Source organism: Onychomys torridus, chromosome 1 (assembly GCF_903995425.1).
Source record: "Onychomys torridus chromosome 1, mOncTor1.1, whole genome shotgun sequence".
NCBI classification, from domain to species: domain Eukaryota; kingdom Metazoa; phylum Chordata; class Mammalia; order Rodentia; family Cricetidae; genus Onychomys; species Onychomys torridus.
Window position 1 is genome coordinate 122,174,418 of NC_050443.1, and position 16,679 is coordinate 122,191,096.

Here is a 16,679-nt window from a genome sequence, read left to right on the forward strand (position 1 = left end):
AATTCAAACCCATAATTACCTTGAAAGTTTATGCCAGGAAACAGGCTAAGAAAGCTGTGGATAGTTTTATCCCAGAGTTGGCTGGTTGTTTTTGTTTACTTCTGTGTATGTTCTTGTGGCAGCAGAAGCCAGAGCCCCTCCACTACCACCCCAGCCAACAGAAGGCAAAGCATGTGGGACTCCAAAAGACCAGGCCATCCATCCCATTCCAAGATGACACTCAACTGCAAAGGAGGCTGGGAAGGATGCCTGGGTGGAAATAGCGGCTTTGGAAGCCAGGTATCACTGGCCAAGTCTATAAAGTACATAATGTGTAAGTGCTGGTGCCATCAGAGGCCAGAAGAGGGGGTCAGATCCCTCAAGCTGGAGTTACAGATGGTTGTAAGCTTTCTGACCTGAGTGCTGGGGACCAAATTTGGGTCCTCTACTGCTGAACCAGTTCTCCTGGGAAAGATATTTTCTATTCCTGTGTGATCTTTTGCCATTCCCTGTGGCATACACCAGACCTCCTGGCCTTTAAGATTCCAGGGAGCCTCCTATGTCCATCAAGCCCCAGCAGGATTACAGATGTGCACTACCACATCTAGCTAGGTCCTTGCTTTTGTCCATTGACCATCTCCTCTTAATTTTTGAGACAGTTTTTACTGTGGCTCAAAGCTGGCCCCGAGCTTGCAATTCTGCTCAGCTTCCCTAGTCCTGGGATTATAGATATACTTCACTGTGGGTGGCTCAAAAGGCAGTTCAGTAATGGGAGGGGTCATGGGTGTGGCACCATCAGACTTAGAGCAGGGATGCTTGCAGTCCCCAACCCCACCAAGAGTGACGCAGAGCAAGGCAGCACGCAGCAGAGTGAAATTGCCACCATCATTTGTTCTATCATTTTTCAGCTATCACCACCAAGAGGCCCAGGAACCTTTTTAACGTGTGAATGTTTTGCCTGTACCTGTCTGTATAATACTTCATGTTTCTGTGCTGGAGAAGGCCCTAGAACTAGAGTTGGACAGTTGTGAACTATCGTGCGGGTGCTGAGTATTGAACCCAGGTCCTTTGGAAGAGCAATAAGTGCTCAATTGCTAAGATATCTCTGTAGATGGTGTACCTGGCAATTCTGAAGGAGTCATAAAGCTCTGAGACACCTGAGCCCCAGGAAATCTACCTGCCTCCATCGCCCTATAGCTAGAATTGCACACAAGTATACTGCCATGTTCAGCTCTTTATGTGGGGATCTGGGGACCCACACTCAGGTCCTGGCAAGCACTTTACCCACTAAGCCACCTCCATGGCCCCTACAGCTGCAGCCTCTGGCAAGTATGGTTTTGTAAGCCTGTGGTACAGGTGAGCAGAGCAGGTAGGTTGTAAACAGGAGGCAGTGTCCACAGTGCAGCTGTTCTGGGAGGGGCAGGAAGATCCTAATCTACACCCCTGCAGACATGTCCCAGAAAGGCAGTTGGTCTTGAAGGGACACAACTTTCAGAAGAAAAACTCAGGTGGGCAATGGCCTTAGAACCGTCTGAGTCTGGTAGGGACTGGCTCTGGGGCTGTCTTGTGTGGTCACTGTGAGGCTGGCCCCTCATTAGTGCCACCCTTTCTTCCCAGGTGTCCACTTCTAGTCCAGAGCACAGGGGTGGGGTAGGAGCTAACTGCCTAAAGCCTCCAGGCCTGTCCTTTCCCTTTGTTCCCTGAGCTGAAGCTCTGACAGTCACGTCCCCTCAGCCAGAATGGACAAATCCCTGCTGACAATGCAGAGGAGCAGGAAGACAGAGCCATATAAGGCAGGCAGCAGAGCTGAGGAGCAGTGCAGGAACAGCCCACAAAGGTATGTATGTGCCTTGGCCACCAGCTGGAGCCCCAGATGCAGGGCCCCTCCAGGCTTAGATGGCTTAAGGGACCCCTCGCCTGCCTCACTGTCTGAAGCCCCCATCTCTGTCCTGGGGTTCCCCAGACCATTCCAACCCTGGTCCATCTCCCACTCTCCACCTTCAGCAGAGCATAAGGTGGACGACGCTTGCTCACCGCATTCTTAACTGGCAGTGGAAAATGCTGGGGACTTTATTGAAAAAAAGCAATAAATAACACTGTGATAAAACAGTTCAGAAGTTGACTGCACAGACTTTGTTATGTAATCAGGAGGGTCACAAACGATTAACAGAAAAACAGAACATCCAATTGTCAAGATGAATTAAAAGCATAAAGCAAATATAGAAGCCCTACATCAGCTACACAATAAATATGCACGTGTCCGCCTCAGCCCCGTGGCTTAACTCACCAGAGTCAGTCGGGAGGCTGCCAAGACAGCTATGAGCGTACAGCTAAGTCCATTCTTAAGACATTTACAAATAAATGTAGAAAGACAGTTTGTACAAGAAAAATAAGGCCTTTATTGGAGTTGCAGGCTGCCTGCTGCGCTGAGGTTTCTGGCTTTCACCTGCTCTGCCCCAGTCAGGAAATGAGCACCTGCCCCGTGATTGGTCCTTGAAGAGTGTGGAGGGAGGGATGAAGCTGCAAAGGCTCTATCAGCTGCTCAGTCCGCAGGTGGCAGCCACCCAGCCCCTGTAGAGTGCTGCTCCTAGCTCAAGGCCCTGCTCAGCCTCTGAAGACCTATGTCCAGAGCAGGGCCAGGGGTGTGGCCAGGGGTAAGGCTTGTTCACAGAGTCCTGACCATCAATCCGTCCCAAGCCTAATGGAAGCTGAGATTTCATGTAGAAAAAGTACAGTTAAGGTCAGTCATTAAAATACGACAGAAAAACGTCTGCTTGTTTCAGATTGATTGTTGCGGAGCTGGGTAGAGGAGAACGCACATGGCTTGTATCATGATGACTTTATAAACATAGCAAAATCCTTTCCTCTGTTGGGTTCATCATTAAAAAATTAACAGGAATAATTACAGTAAATGCATAATTTACAAAAGCCCTATATTTGCTCAGATTTACACACAAGCATTACAGTACATTCATTTTAAAAGACTAAAATTAGGTATAAGAACATGAATTGACTCAAAAGGATATTTATAGCCTGGATATACATGAAAGAGTACATAACTATATAAATGAGAAAGTGTAAGTTTACATAAATATAAGAAACAGTCAATTCTAAAATATTTTCTCTATGGTATTTGTGATTTTTCCCCCCACAAGTTTAAAAACTCTGTAATAAAATATCTTGGGTCCATATAGCAAGTGTTGCCAGATGGGGCTCCACCAAGCTCTGCACCATCTCCTGTCTGTGCCACGGCGTCGTCATCTGTAGAAGTAGTGCGGGTAAACTGGAAGCAAGCACAGACACTTCCTTCAGCACACACTGCCCACACAGGGCCACCCCCACAGCCACCTGTGACCTATGCCCCCAGTCCCCCAGCATATGTCTCACCATACTAATTTTAAAAAGAAGCCCCCCCAAAAAGCAGTCCCAGATGCGTAGGGATAGGTGGAGATAGCACTCCTGGAAAGACGGGCCTCAGGAGCAAAGAGAGATGAGGGAGACCTGGGCCTAGGGGGCACCCACCCTTAACAGTGCTCTGGAGCACTGGACACAGGTGGCCACCACTACAGTTGAGCTCAGCAATGCAGCTGTATGGCTGAATAGCAGCTCTCTAGATTGAGCCATGGTATCACACCATCAACCACCTGATGACTAAACTGCACAGCAGATACCACACATGGGGTGCTACATTTGATCAGTTGGAACAATCACACCAGGGTGGAGGTCTGCTTTCCCCCCAGCCCCCTCCATGACATCAGCCAACACCTAGGGCAAGAGAACTTAAGAAAGTACTTAAGGCGGGCGGTGGTGGCTCACGCCTTTAATCCCAGCACTCGAGAGGCAGAGGCAGGCAAATCTGAGAGTTCGAGGCCAGCCTGGGCTACCAAGGGAAACCCTGTTGTGAAAAACAAAAAAGAAAGTCTGGGGGCTGGAGAGATGGCTCAGCGGTTAAGAGCACTGGCTGCACTCCCAGAGGACCAGGGTTCAATTCCCAGCACCCACATGACAGCTCACCACTCTCTAACTCCAGTTCCAGGGGATCTGACACCTTCATACCAATGCACATAAAATAAAGTTAATTATTTTAAAAAGGAAGGAAGGAAGGAAGGAAGGAAGGAAGGAAGGAAGGAAGGAAGGAAGGAAGGAAGGAAGTCTGCAGAGCTGGCGAGAGAGAGCTTAACAGTTAAGAAACTGTCTGCTCCTGCAGTGGACCTGAGTTTTGTTCCCAGCAGCACCCACATCAGGCTGCTCAAAACTGCCTGTAACTCCAGCTCTAGGGGATTTGATACCATCTTTCAGACTCTGACAGCATGTGCACTCATACAAGCACAACCTACTCACAAACACAGAGAGACAGAGACAGAGACAGAGACAGAGACAGAGACAGAGAGAGAGAAGGAAAGGAAAGGAAAGGAAAGGAAAGGAAAGGAAAGGAAAGGAAAGGAAAGGAAAGGAAAGGAAAGGAAAAAAGAAAGAAAGAAAGGGTGTTTCACTTTCTGAGGCCACTGTCCACCACAGGCTCTTGTGGTCTAAAGCTGTCAGAGCCAGGTGGACATGAAGTGCCCCCCTGTGCTGTCCTGGGGACATCTGGGAGCAGCGGCTCTCTACTCACCAGCAGGAGGCTCTAGCAGGAGTAAGTCCTGACTGTGGCAGAGTCCAGCCTCTGTGCTCCGGACACACTACCTGTCTCCACAACCATGGGAGGAAGCGTGCAAACACAGCGTGCAGTTAGTGTTAAACATCACACACAAAAAAGACATTCCACATCTGACAAGATTTCCCGAGTGACAGGAGGACAGGCTGCTGTGGGGAAGGAGCCAGTCAAGAACAGCAGGGTGACCCAGGGAGCTCTGAGGGCCCAGAACGGGCGGCCAACTCAGAAACAGTAACGAGCAAGCAACACAAACACAACTTCGGGTGTCCATGTACATGAGTGACAGCTACAAAAGAGACTGCACCACAAGTCTTCTTTCTGCCAGAATACTGCACCTCCAAGAACCCAGAGGTGAACCCCAGTCCCAAGAGGGGCTGTGGAGAGGCTGAGGCTACATCAGAAGGTCCATGAATGAGCAGGACGGCCAGGTCAGTGGCTTCTCTGGAAACCAATGCCCAGACTCAGTTTCCATGAGAAACCATGGAAACCGCCGAGCTGCTGGTTGTCATTTGATAAACAGCCGGTATGGGTTAAGAGGTGGGATGGGCCTGTGCACAGAGAGGAGGCTAAGTTCTCACAGCCACACTCCCGGAGCCACTGAGACAGTGGGCTTAGGTGGAAGGAGTGCCTCCATGTGCACTACATCTCACCTTTCCTCACTCAGGAGAAGACCTCAGCACAGCTGGTGGCCAGTAGATGCCTTCTCCCACGTGGAGTAGAGAAAGTCATGTCCACACCCTAGACTCCTACACCTCTTTCCAGGCTGCTTTCTCTCTAAGCTCTTATTCTTAGAGTATTAGTGTTTGACCAAAAGTGTGTTTTACAACAGGGAAAGCCTACATGTGCCCATGTAGCCTGAGCTAGGCTGGCACACCAGACTCACACTGGCTCTCATGAAGTTGCTGTGAGCAGAATAGACTGGACCTTCCCCTGTAGGCCTAATACTGAACCATGACCAAGTCAGCCAGAGCTTTCTACCTCTTGTGCTTTCCAGAAGTCCAGCCCAGTGAAGCTTTGCTCATGTGCTTGCCTCTGGGTTGTGCAGTGAGAGCAAGAACCCCAGTAGACCAGCAGCTAACCCACCACCTGCCTCAGCAAGGAGGGCAGCCTGACTGCCAGGGCTCAGGTTTGGCTGCTTCAAGCATGTGGCTGTCAATTATCACAGTCTCCTCAGGAACACAGAGCACAGCCAGAGGGATTGCTCAAGACCAGGCAAACCTCACTGACTTCTGTCACCTATCCACTCTCACTGTGCCCATTTCCGCCAGTGCCAGACTATCTTCCCTGTCCTACATCAGGGACATGTGTGACTAACAAATAGCACAAAGAGGTGGAAACCACATTATTTACAATTTACTTGGGCCAGGTATTGTGGCTTATGCCTATAATTCTAGCATTCATGAAGTTGAGGCAGGAGGCTTACTGTGAATCTGAGGACAGCCTAGGCTACTACAGTTAAAACTCTGTTTCAGGAGCAAGCTCTGTGGTCAGGGCTTTGGCACTGTGACATCCAGCAAGCGCACCTGTGCTGCCTTCGAGTGTGATCTCACAGTATGGGCTCTATCCCACCCCCAAACCCCCAAACAGACAGTACTAAGCCTTATGGAAAACAGTCTAACAGCCAATCAAATGAGGACTTTCTTAGTTTCTGTTACTTTGGTTAATCTTGAGGAACCAATGTTAGGGTTAGCTGAACAACAAATACACCTGAGCATGCAGCCTCACTCCAATGCCCCAGGTGCAGCCAGTGCTCACACTCCCCACATGTGGTGGTTGCAGGGCCCACCACATACCGTCCATTTGAACCTTCTTTGGCTGCATAGAGGGTGATGACATAGAGGAGGTGACCCGGAAGTTAGCAGGCAACGTCTCTGCAGAGCCAGAGGCCAGGCCGCGGATGTCCTTTGGTCTGAACTTCTTCCTCCATGACGGTGCTCTCCTGAAACTTTTGTCATCGTCCTGGCAAACCAAGGAGTCAAGTGCCAATTAACAGTAAAAGCAGCCCCCAGCCAGGTCTGTGCTCTTCAGATGCTGTTGGATCTCGGGGCTCTGGTTTGTGTATGGCTAACCTTCCCACTGACAGCATACCTGTCTACCTAGTCCAGATCTGCAGAGGAAAAGGACTATGGATGGAGACACTCCTCTGGCCACAGCTGGAGAACTGAGGCCAATCCTGGGCTGTGGCCCTTCTCACACTTCACTTGTCATATACAAAAAGCACCTCACAGATGGGATGTACAGACTAGGGCATGGTCAACAAGACCTCTTCAGAGACAGCGTGTGTTCTCTTTATCAAACTAGAGTTGTTTCCAAGGCCCAACGATAACACCCCCTACATGTGATGTCAGGGGTTTAGAGAGGAAAGAAATAACAGTTTTGAACAAACACACTTCTCAAACACATCTTTTCCCAAAGCACAGAGGCTCTGGGAAAGCCTGACAGAATGACCAGTTCTTCCCAGAACACAAGATACAGAAGCTATTTCTGGGGGTCATCCAGTTTCCTGACTTGACAACCACTTGTGAGACATCAAAAACCAACAGTAAGCCAGGCATGTTGGGTACACTTGCATGATGCTTCAAGTTCAAGGCCACCTTGGGCTACATGGTAAGATCCTTTCTCAAAACAAAACCCTAAAAAAAGTTTTATATGTCCACACTCCTTAAGTAGCTTTTCCACATGGTGCTAAGATGATGAAATGGGGCCCACTCCATGCATATGTGGGCTGGGCTAGGGTTTGGTGGTAGATTTCCAACAAACCAAACAGAAAACAAGGACATCAGGTTGAGCACTCACCTCATCAAACCTCCGATCAGTCCCTGTGACCAAAAGGTTGTTGAACTCTCTTTCCAAGACAGCTCGAGCCTGAAACAGTGAAAAAGCCAACAAAGCCTTCATCAATTACTAGGAAGGACACTGGCATATTCCCCTGCCGGGAACATTTGCATCTAATTCTAACCCACAATTGCATCTAATCTGTGGGTGGACTTGAGGGGAAAGCCATAGTAAGTGCTATGCAGATGGCCAGGAGTCCAGGCTAAAGTTGGTATTATGTAGAGGAATAGAAATTCACATTTTCAAATACGTCCATGAAGCAAAGAGAACTACATAAAACAATTACCACAGAAGCAAAATTAATAAAACTTCCATGTGGTATACTTAAAAATAAAAAATAAAAAGTATGTGTGTAAGCCTCACTATTATGAACACATACTGGAATGAGGTTCTCCTTATTTTATTCAAGTCCCCCAGGCTTGAAACAGAACACACAGATGAGAGTGTAAGGCTAAACCTCTGTTGACTTTGGACATTTTCTCACTAATGAGCTAAAAAATCTTCACTATCCATCCAATGTTAAGCTTTCCCTGAACTCAATTGCGACTTCTCCAACACTGTGGCAGAGCACAAGCCTGACAGTTCTGAAGTCACCTGTGTATTTTGCGTTGGAATCTGTAACAACAGTGCCAGGGCGCTAAAATCGAAAGTCTCGTCCAACGCTAGAAGTGCTCCGTGAACACCACTCTCTATTAAATTGTTGGCATACTCTTTAAGGCCAATTGACAGGATCCAGCGAATCACCCGGTCATTGCTCCAAACAAGCACATCTGCAAGAGAATAAAGAAGTGTATGATGGTCTCAGAAATGTTCTGTCTCCCACACCCTGCAGTATAGGAGAAAGGCTCCTGCTACAAACCCTGACCTTGTGCTCCTGAAACAGACCCGAGCCCCAGGTGCCAGCATCACAAAAACCACAGCCCTCACATAGGAATCCTATCTAGCCACTGTAAGAACCCACTGGAACTGCTCTATGGAACCCAGGAGAAAGACAGAAATCACTGCACTTCCAGGAGCAGAATGGGGTGACAGTCTACAAACCCAAGGATCAAAGCAGATTCTTCCCATCACAGACAAGAGCCACCTCCATAGAGAGGCTGGACATCTCCCCACACCTCCCTCCTTTACAGGGAACAGGGCAGTGCTGAGGAGGCTCCCACAAGCCATGCAGCCCATGGTCCTTAGTCTTCTAGGGTGCATTCTGTGTAGCCATGTATCTGTATTCTAATTTTTGCTCAGGTAAACATTTTTTTTTTTTTTATTTACTTCATGATGTGTCTTAGGGTTATACTATTGTTGGGATGAAACATCATGCCCATAGAAACTTAGGGAGAGAAAGGGTTTATTTGGCTTATGCTTCCACATCACTGTTCATCATTGAAGGAAGTCAGGACAGGAACTCAAACAGGGCAGGAACCTGGAGGTAGAAGCTGATGAAGAGACCACAGAGGAATGCTGCTTACTGGCTTGCTCTACATAGCTTGCTGAGCCTTCTTTTTCTTGTTGTTGCTTTTTCTTTTCTTTTTTTTTTTTAATTTAAATTTTTTGTATTAAGAGATTTCTATTCATTTTACAAACTAACCACAGATTCCTCTGTCCTCCCTCCTCCCCCCCCCCAGCCTTCTCCCCCACTCCACCCGCCCTGTTGTTGCTTTTTCAAGACAGGGCTTCTTTGTGAAACATCTCTGGCTGTCTTGGAACTCACTCTGTAGACCAGGCTGGCACCTGCCTTTGTCTCTCAAGTGCTGGGATTAAAGATGTACACCACTAGCCCAGCGCTGAACCTCCCCCCACTCCCCCAGAAAGGGTTTCTCTGTATAGTTTTGGTGCCTGTCCTGGATCTTGCTCTGTAGACCAGGTTGGTCTTGAACTCACTAGAGATCCACCTGGCTCTGCCTCCTGAGTGCTGGGATTAAAGGCACACACCACCGCTGCCCAGCCAAGACTGCTTTCTTATAGAACCCAGTACTACCACAATGGGCTAGTCCTCCCACATCAATCTTAATTAAGAAAATGCCCTTCTGGTTTGCCTGCAGCTGGATCTTATGGAAACATTTTCTCAATTGAGGCTCCCTTCTCTCCCATGACTCTAGATTGTGTCAAGTTGACATAAAACTAGCCAGCACATGACACAAGTATCTTCAATGTTTTCCCCAAAATTTCTTAAGACGGGGTCTCACTATGGAGCCTCAGTTGGCCTTGAACTAACATGGTCTTTATGCCTTAGCTTCCAGAGTGCTAGGGGTCACAAACATATATCATGAAGCCCCGTACTCATCACAGAGAAACTGAAAGACATTATCCAGCACAAAGGCTCTGGAGGCCACACCTTGTGACAGGTACAATACTCCATTAGTACTAATGGAGATCTAAAAATAGTCAATCTAAAAATATGCCCCATCATTTGCAAAGACAGTTTCTGTCAGTGTAAAAAGCCAGTGGGCCACTGAAAACAATGCAGCAGACTCAGCATTCTATCTCTTGGTGCGGCTCTGGAAAAGAGGCCATTTCCAGGATCCACAGCAACTCCACTGAGCAAAGCATGCTCCAAATGTGCCACCTCTGGCAGTTTGTTTCCGGTTTTCTTTCTTTCTTTCTTTCTTTCTTTCTTTCTTTTCTTTCTTTCTTTCTCTTTCTCTCATTCATTCATTCATTCATTCATTTATTTTTATTTATTTAAAACATACCAGAGTTCAAGCACAGGCCCTCTAACATTTAACACACCAGGGAAAGGCTCTACACTGAGCTACCCCCCTACACACTCATGTGTGCACTCACACATGCTCATGAACACTGGGCTCTCTCACACACATCTTCATCTCTAGTTTGTGTGTGTGTGTGTGTGTGTGTGTGTGTGTGTGTGTGTGTGTGTGTGTGTTTTCTTATTAAAAAGTGTTTCTCTGTGGTAATCAGCAAAGAGATCAGAGACTAGAACAGCATCTAGTGCCCACTCAGCTCGGTACCATTGCTAAGATCACCAATGACCTCCTGACTTCTGAAACTTTCTCCTCGAGCCACTGTCTCCATCACTGGGGCTGCAGCAGGAAAGAAGGCCCTAGAGGAGGGCAGCCACCGTACAGCCTACTCTTGCAGAACTCTGCTTCTGTATGCACCCCTCCTCCATCTATCTATCTGCTGTCCTCCAAGGGCTGACTGAGGGCAACCTTAGGCCTCCTGCTTTTCCTGTGCAATCAAGACCCTTGAGAACCCCACAGCCCTGCATTTCATTCTTATCTCAGTAAGAATGCAGCAGACTCAACTCTGTTCTGCATTTCTAAGTGTCAACAAAGGGCACATATGACCAAAGGATGGCTCTAATGTCGCAGGACAAACACCAGAACTGCAGACTGCATACAGGCAAGCTCCCCATCATTCCTTCTCCTCCCTTCTCATGTCAGGCCAGTGCCTCCCCTAAAGCCTCCAGGAATCCTCTTGGTGTTGCCTGGCAGAGGCTCCAACCCACTGAGGCTGGAGCACTGGCCATGGGAGCCAGCAGGTAGGGAGCTCACCTCTTGTCTCATTCTGACTCTCTTCTCTTTTTCTTTCCAGTTCTTTTCGGTCATAATTCAACCTTCTCAGGCACATAATTCCACACTGGAAACTGTTTCTATTTACAGAGAAACAAAAGAAGAGGTCATGTGGAGCTGACAACAGAGTTAGCCTCGGGGCAGAGAGAAGGTGTAGCCAAGTGCCCACTCGCCTGTGGAAGCTGTCGACCATCTTCAGCTGCCCTCGCAGGTCTTTCTTGGTCAGGTGGTCCAGCATCCGGGCATCTACAAGGCACTCCATGAAGTAGCTACGGTACTGAGGCAGACCCAGGCTGGGCAGCCACTCATTGCCGATCCACTCGTGGTTCATGTCCCCATATGCTAGCGTCTGCTTTTAGTAAGTGGGTGACGTTAGTTATGGACTAGGAATCTACGAAGACTAAACTATGGACAATACTAGTCTTGGTAATGCCTAGGTGATCAATCTCCCATCCCCACCATTTAAACTTTGGTGAGACTGCACACTAAAGGAGTCATTAAAAATCTAGGACTCCCTGCTGAGTTACCCTCTCTAAGGAGCCACAAGGAAACCACAGTCAGCTGCGGAGCCCCTTCTGAAACAGCTATTAATGCAGCAACTAGGAATGACCACGACTCATGAACAAGTTTGAAGGATGGGTTCCCTTGACTCATTAAAGTTCTCTCTGGCTGTTCTGACTTTGGTTTTAATACTTTTTCCTAAATGAAACATTCATTTTAAAAAAATCAGCAAAAGTTTATTAGAAAAAAAAATGTTTAAAGAGACAAATTAATAGGATTAAATGAAGAAAAAGACAAATATACAATTACAAATAAAACTTAAATGCTCCAGAAACAAAACCAGAAAGGGTGTGTGTGCTAAAAACTACAGGAAAGCAGCTTCTCCTTGAAAAGATTCGGCACAGTGCAGACTGAAGCAGCAGTATCAATCAACTTGACCTACTTATGTTTGCCAGAATTCTCTACCCAACACTAGAACACTTCCTTTCTTTTCCTTGAGGGGGTACTACCATCCTGCCTAGGATAAGATGCAGAGCCTCACACTCCATCCCACCAGCCTGTGTGGTCCTAGGAAGCCACCATCCTGAAGCATGGCACACCAGTCAACTTTCTAGGCTGAAGTGACCCTTCTGCTCAGCCTCCTAAGCAGTGGGCAACAGATGCACAGCCCAAACCTCCTCCAGAATGTGCTTGGCTTGGTGTGCTGCTGAGACTGAAGCAGGCCTCATGTACACTAAGCACAGCTCCAGCACATTGCAATGCCCCAGCTCAATATGCTTAGAAGTCAAATCACACAGTATTTCCTGCCTCAGAAGAAAATGAATTAGAATCTGTAATTCCAGTACTTACAAGGCAGGAGGATTGTCACAAGTTGGAGGTCACCCTGGGCTATAGGGCAAGACCTAGTTGTAAAGGACAAATGGGAAGGAGAGGGGGAAAGAAGGAAACCAGAATTAGCCAAATATGGGGACACACGCCCATAGTTCCACCTACTCAATAGGCCAATATGAGATGAAGTTTGTCTGAAGTTGAAAGTTAGAGGATAGCCTGGGCAATACAGCAAAATTTTGTCTCAAAGGGATAACTAGTTTTCTTTTCCTTTCTTTCTTTTTTTCCCCCCTTTCGTTTTCCAAGACAGGGTTTCTTTGTGTAGCTTTGTGCCTTTCCTGGAACTCACTCACAGAGATCCGCCTGCCTCTGCCTCCCTAGTGCTGGGATTAAAGGCCTGCGCCACCACTGCCCAGCTCAAAGGGATAACTCGTAATGGCTAAAACATTCAAATACCCTCCAAATATTTGTAAATTAACATACTTTTTTTAAAACAACAGTGCAAGAGTCTGTAATGCCAGCAAGCCATCAACAACATACTAAAAATAAGACCTGACATGGAGATGCTTATTGTCATAGAACATACACTGGGTCAACATTTGGTGAAAAGAATGGGGAAATTTTGCCTATCAAGAAACTGGAAAAGCCTAACACTACTACAAAGGGCACAGAAACACCATGTGAAAGGCTTCCTGCTTCACTGTGGAGCATGCAACACTCTGGGAATAGAGTGAATCTGCCTCCACACAGCATAGAGCATCTGAGAAGGGAAGAACTGAATGCTTGTCCACACTAACTACCAGCAATGGGTCACCAGCCCGAGAAGATACGCAAAGCCTGTGAGCAGGGAAGGAAGACAGCTGGTCCTTTCATTCACAAAGGACAGGACCAGCTGAGACAGGAAGTCACACAACAGCCACAGGGCTAAGACACAGGTTGTGCTGGGCAGTAAGAACAGGGATCTGATCCTACAGACTAACCACTATTGGAAACCCTGGTAAAAACATCGTTTCTAATGCCATTAAACCCCATAAAGATGTAAAGCTGGCTAAACAGGTCTGTACCATAGAAAGGAACACACTGCAGGCATAGAGAGAAGGTGACTTGATGCTGGGAAATGAGACAACCTCCTCCCTCTGCCTGTTCACCAGATCCAGCCAAAGTAGAAATAAGGAGTCAGATCCAACAAGGACATTGAAGCTCTTCCAGAAGAACCATTCTGTTACTGTCCCTAAGTACTCTGGGTCATCATGAGATCTCACTGTCCATCAGCACAGGGACTCTTAACTATTATCTGGCCTGCTGGCTCTGCCTTCTTTGACAGGCAGAATGAGGAAGAATCTATAAAGAAAGGGCCAAATGAGGCAGCATCATCCCATCTCTGAGTGCTTCCCATGCACGCCAATCACGCCTTTGTGGGGGCAGCTGCAGTGAGGGCTCAGCCCAGGGAGCCCTCCTCTTCTCCCAGGAGGCTGATACAACCTAGGAGAGGGAGCACAGAGAGGCAGGTGGTCTTAGAAAGAGGAGAACCATGCACAGTGATGACATAGCCTAGACTTGAGCTCAGCAAAGAAGCAGGTCATGGCCACATTGCTTGCTGGTGGTTCTGCAGCGTCCACAGGCTGACTACCCTGGGGGGCAGAGGGGGCAGGTTGACACCTCTACTCTGACAGCTTGGTTAGAAAGAGAAGTGTGAGGGAGTGACGCAAACCCCCTTTCCACACTCCACTGCAAAGCATGCTGCCCATAAGCAGCTGTTCACACAAAGAACTGGAATCATTCTGCCTGGAGATGTGAGGTACACTGCAATCATCAGAAACAGCCCTGTTGACCACACTGACTACCTATCCTGTAAGGAGCTGCTAGCCATGAATGAGTTGACTGCTGAGGTGAGGCAGAGCCCACAGCAAAACCAGACCAGATCCCATGTTCTTTTTCCTGACTCACTGGCGACACTTTGATACAGAGGGAGGGAAGCCACTGCCTGTAGATGGGAAAACTAAGAACATTCCTTGTCCAAGTCCACAGTTCAGCCTCAACAATGAGTGCTGCTAGGATCCAAAGAAGGACCAGATGTCATTCACCCAAGCTGCCTGAATGAGGAGACGGCGAAGCACCGAGGAAGAGCTCCTTGGGTGCCAAAGAACCGGAGCACTGAGAATGTGTACACAAGAAGGTTCAGTGGGTAAAGGCACTAGCCACCAAGCCTGAAAACAAGAGAAAACTGACTTCCCCAAGTTGTTCTCTGACCTCGCTATGGCACATGAACACAGACACATAGACAAACACAAATAATAAATGTAATAAAAACTTTAGCATGAAAATGAAAATACCCATGAGACAAGAAGAAGCCTCACCTCCGAGAATTCTCCTAGTGAGATCTTTAAATGTACGCAGCATTAGGGCAGCATTTAGTAAAACACCAACACAGAGACATAGGAAAAGGCATCATGCCTTTCAGGTTTGCAAATTATTTCACGATTTTTCTACCAGTAGATCTTGAAACTAAAGTCACTCCAGTAGGGAGTTATGTGTATACTCTTATAAGGTGTGGATCCCTGTGTGAGGGACCGCACATTAACAGAAACCTATACTCATGAAGAGCCACTGCCAGGGATCCTGTGAGAATGTTCAAAGTTGTCCATGAGGCGCTGGCAAGCCTGCTCTGGGCTTGTCTAAGGCTTTCAAATCATTAACCACACAGAGCAGACTGGGATGCTAAGAACACCCAGAAAGACAAGTCACATGCATCCCCACCCCAGATATTTTCTGTTGCCACAAAGTGAAGGTAGGTAGAGAAAGACGCCAACCTGAGCCCAGCTTCCCTCCTCGTCTTCCTGATGTTACATGGTTAGGAATGCAAAAGAACAAACTGTTAGTGTTTGTAAGCTATGGTATGGCAAGCAGGCAAACAGGGACAGCTGGATGTGTGAGCATGCTGGGGTCACAGCAGCATGCAGTCTGTGCAGCACCAGCAGCCTAGGGTTTTCATGCAAGGAACACACCCTTTCCATGCTAGCATATCAGTAAGAGAGAAAAGCTGGGATCCACTGTCACAGAGCACAGTTAAACTGAGCTCTTTCCCCAGGGAGAATCAATTCTATCTAAATGAGTATGTCTGCAACCTTAAGAAAACTCTAGTTTGCACACTTAGCTGATAACCTAAAGGGACAAGTCTCTGAAACAACTGAACATTAACACTTTCATTCCCAAGAGAAAGGCCAAAGCCCAAGCTGGTCTGACACACCATGTGCCCTGGGAACGCAGGCTGCAATGACTAACCGTTTGCGGCGTGGCTGTGAGCGTTTCCATCTCTTCATGTGTCAACCAGACATTTCCTGTGGTCTAAGGGACCCAGTGCACCAGCCACATCCCGGGCCAGGAAAGCATGACAAAGAGGAGAGGGCACACACATAAACTTCAGGCACAGAAGCCTGAGGCAAAGGCCACTCTTCCCAGGAAATGACAAAAAGCCACAACAACCCAGCTCTCCGGCCAGCAGCTACACCCTGCCAGCAGCTGGTCAACAGAGAAGAGCTCACAGCTTCCAGAGCTGGGCTGCTATGCCCACCCCTGAGCTATGTAACTAAAGAAAGCCCACTTTAGACTTTTACAAGTATTTGCTCTCTCAGACCTCCATGCTCACTATCTTACAACAGTCTCACTGGACTGGAGATGGGGCTGAGCGGCTGAGCTGCCTAGCAGGTGCAAGGCCCTGGGTTTGATCCATAGCAGTTCCAAAAGGAGTCCCTCCTACAAGCAGCCTCATTTCAAGAGCAGTAAAGGCCCCTCTTCCAGCTGGCAGGTACACCAAGTGACCAAGCCACAGGCCAAAATTAACCACACTGTGTCCCCACTGCATCCCTGTTAGAGCCTGATAAGGGACCAAAATCCACATTTGTTGATGAAAGCTCAAGGGAGGAATCTATGCCTATGCCTCAGAGTGTTGGGCGAACACTTCCAAGCTAGCTGAAAAGATGGAAGCTCCCCGTAAGAGCATAGCTGAGGAAGACTTTGGAGGGGCTACAATGAACATGCCTTTCAGACATGAAACTACCAGGGAACAGAAGGGACTCTGGCAACAAAAGCCATTCTCTGGGGTAAGAGCTCTGAGCCTAAGCTGAAGACAGAAGCCCAGTGTTCATTCCAAAGAAAACAGAACACTTGGAACCCTGGTCAGGCCTTAGGCTGTTGTAAAAAATGTCACAAAGGTACTACTCCAGGAGTTTTCCAGAGCTACCCAAGCTAAGTCAGGAGTATGGACATGTCTGACTTTTCGCTTTGGTTTTTTACTGCTGTCCAGTGAGAAGAAAGAGTGAATTCTCTAGTGACCAGGATGGCAGCAGCTTTTCCTC

At 47.8% G+C, this 16,679-nt stretch overlaps 1 protein-coding gene across 1 annotated transcript in view; it reads right to left on the reverse strand.

Annotated features, from left to right (window-relative positions):
• Window positions 1-2,025: 2,025 nt before the first annotated feature.
• The window catches only part of Ppfia1 (PTPRF interacting protein alpha 1), an 81,573-nt gene continuing 66,919 nt past the window's right edge, over window positions 2,026-16,679 (reverse strand). The window contains exons 24-32 of the mRNA XM_036200139.1: window positions 15,607-15,669; window positions 15,135-15,161; window positions 11,169-11,344; window positions 10,978-11,075; window positions 8,063-8,238; window positions 7,430-7,498; window positions 6,427-6,592; window positions 4,592-4,662; window positions 2,026-3,262 (exon numbers count right to left, since the gene is read on the reverse strand). Coding sequence (XP_036056032.1) covers window positions 4,604-4,662; window positions 6,427-6,592; window positions 7,430-7,498; window positions 8,063-8,238; window positions 10,978-11,075; window positions 11,169-11,344; window positions 15,135-15,161; window positions 15,607-15,669 — 834 coding nt within the window. The 3' untranslated portion in view covers window positions 2,026-3,262; window positions 4,592-4,603. The remainder of the gene's footprint in view (window positions 3,263-4,591; window positions 4,663-6,426; window positions 6,593-7,429; window positions 7,499-8,062; window positions 8,239-10,977; window positions 11,076-11,168; window positions 11,345-15,134; window positions 15,162-15,606; window positions 15,670-16,679) is intronic.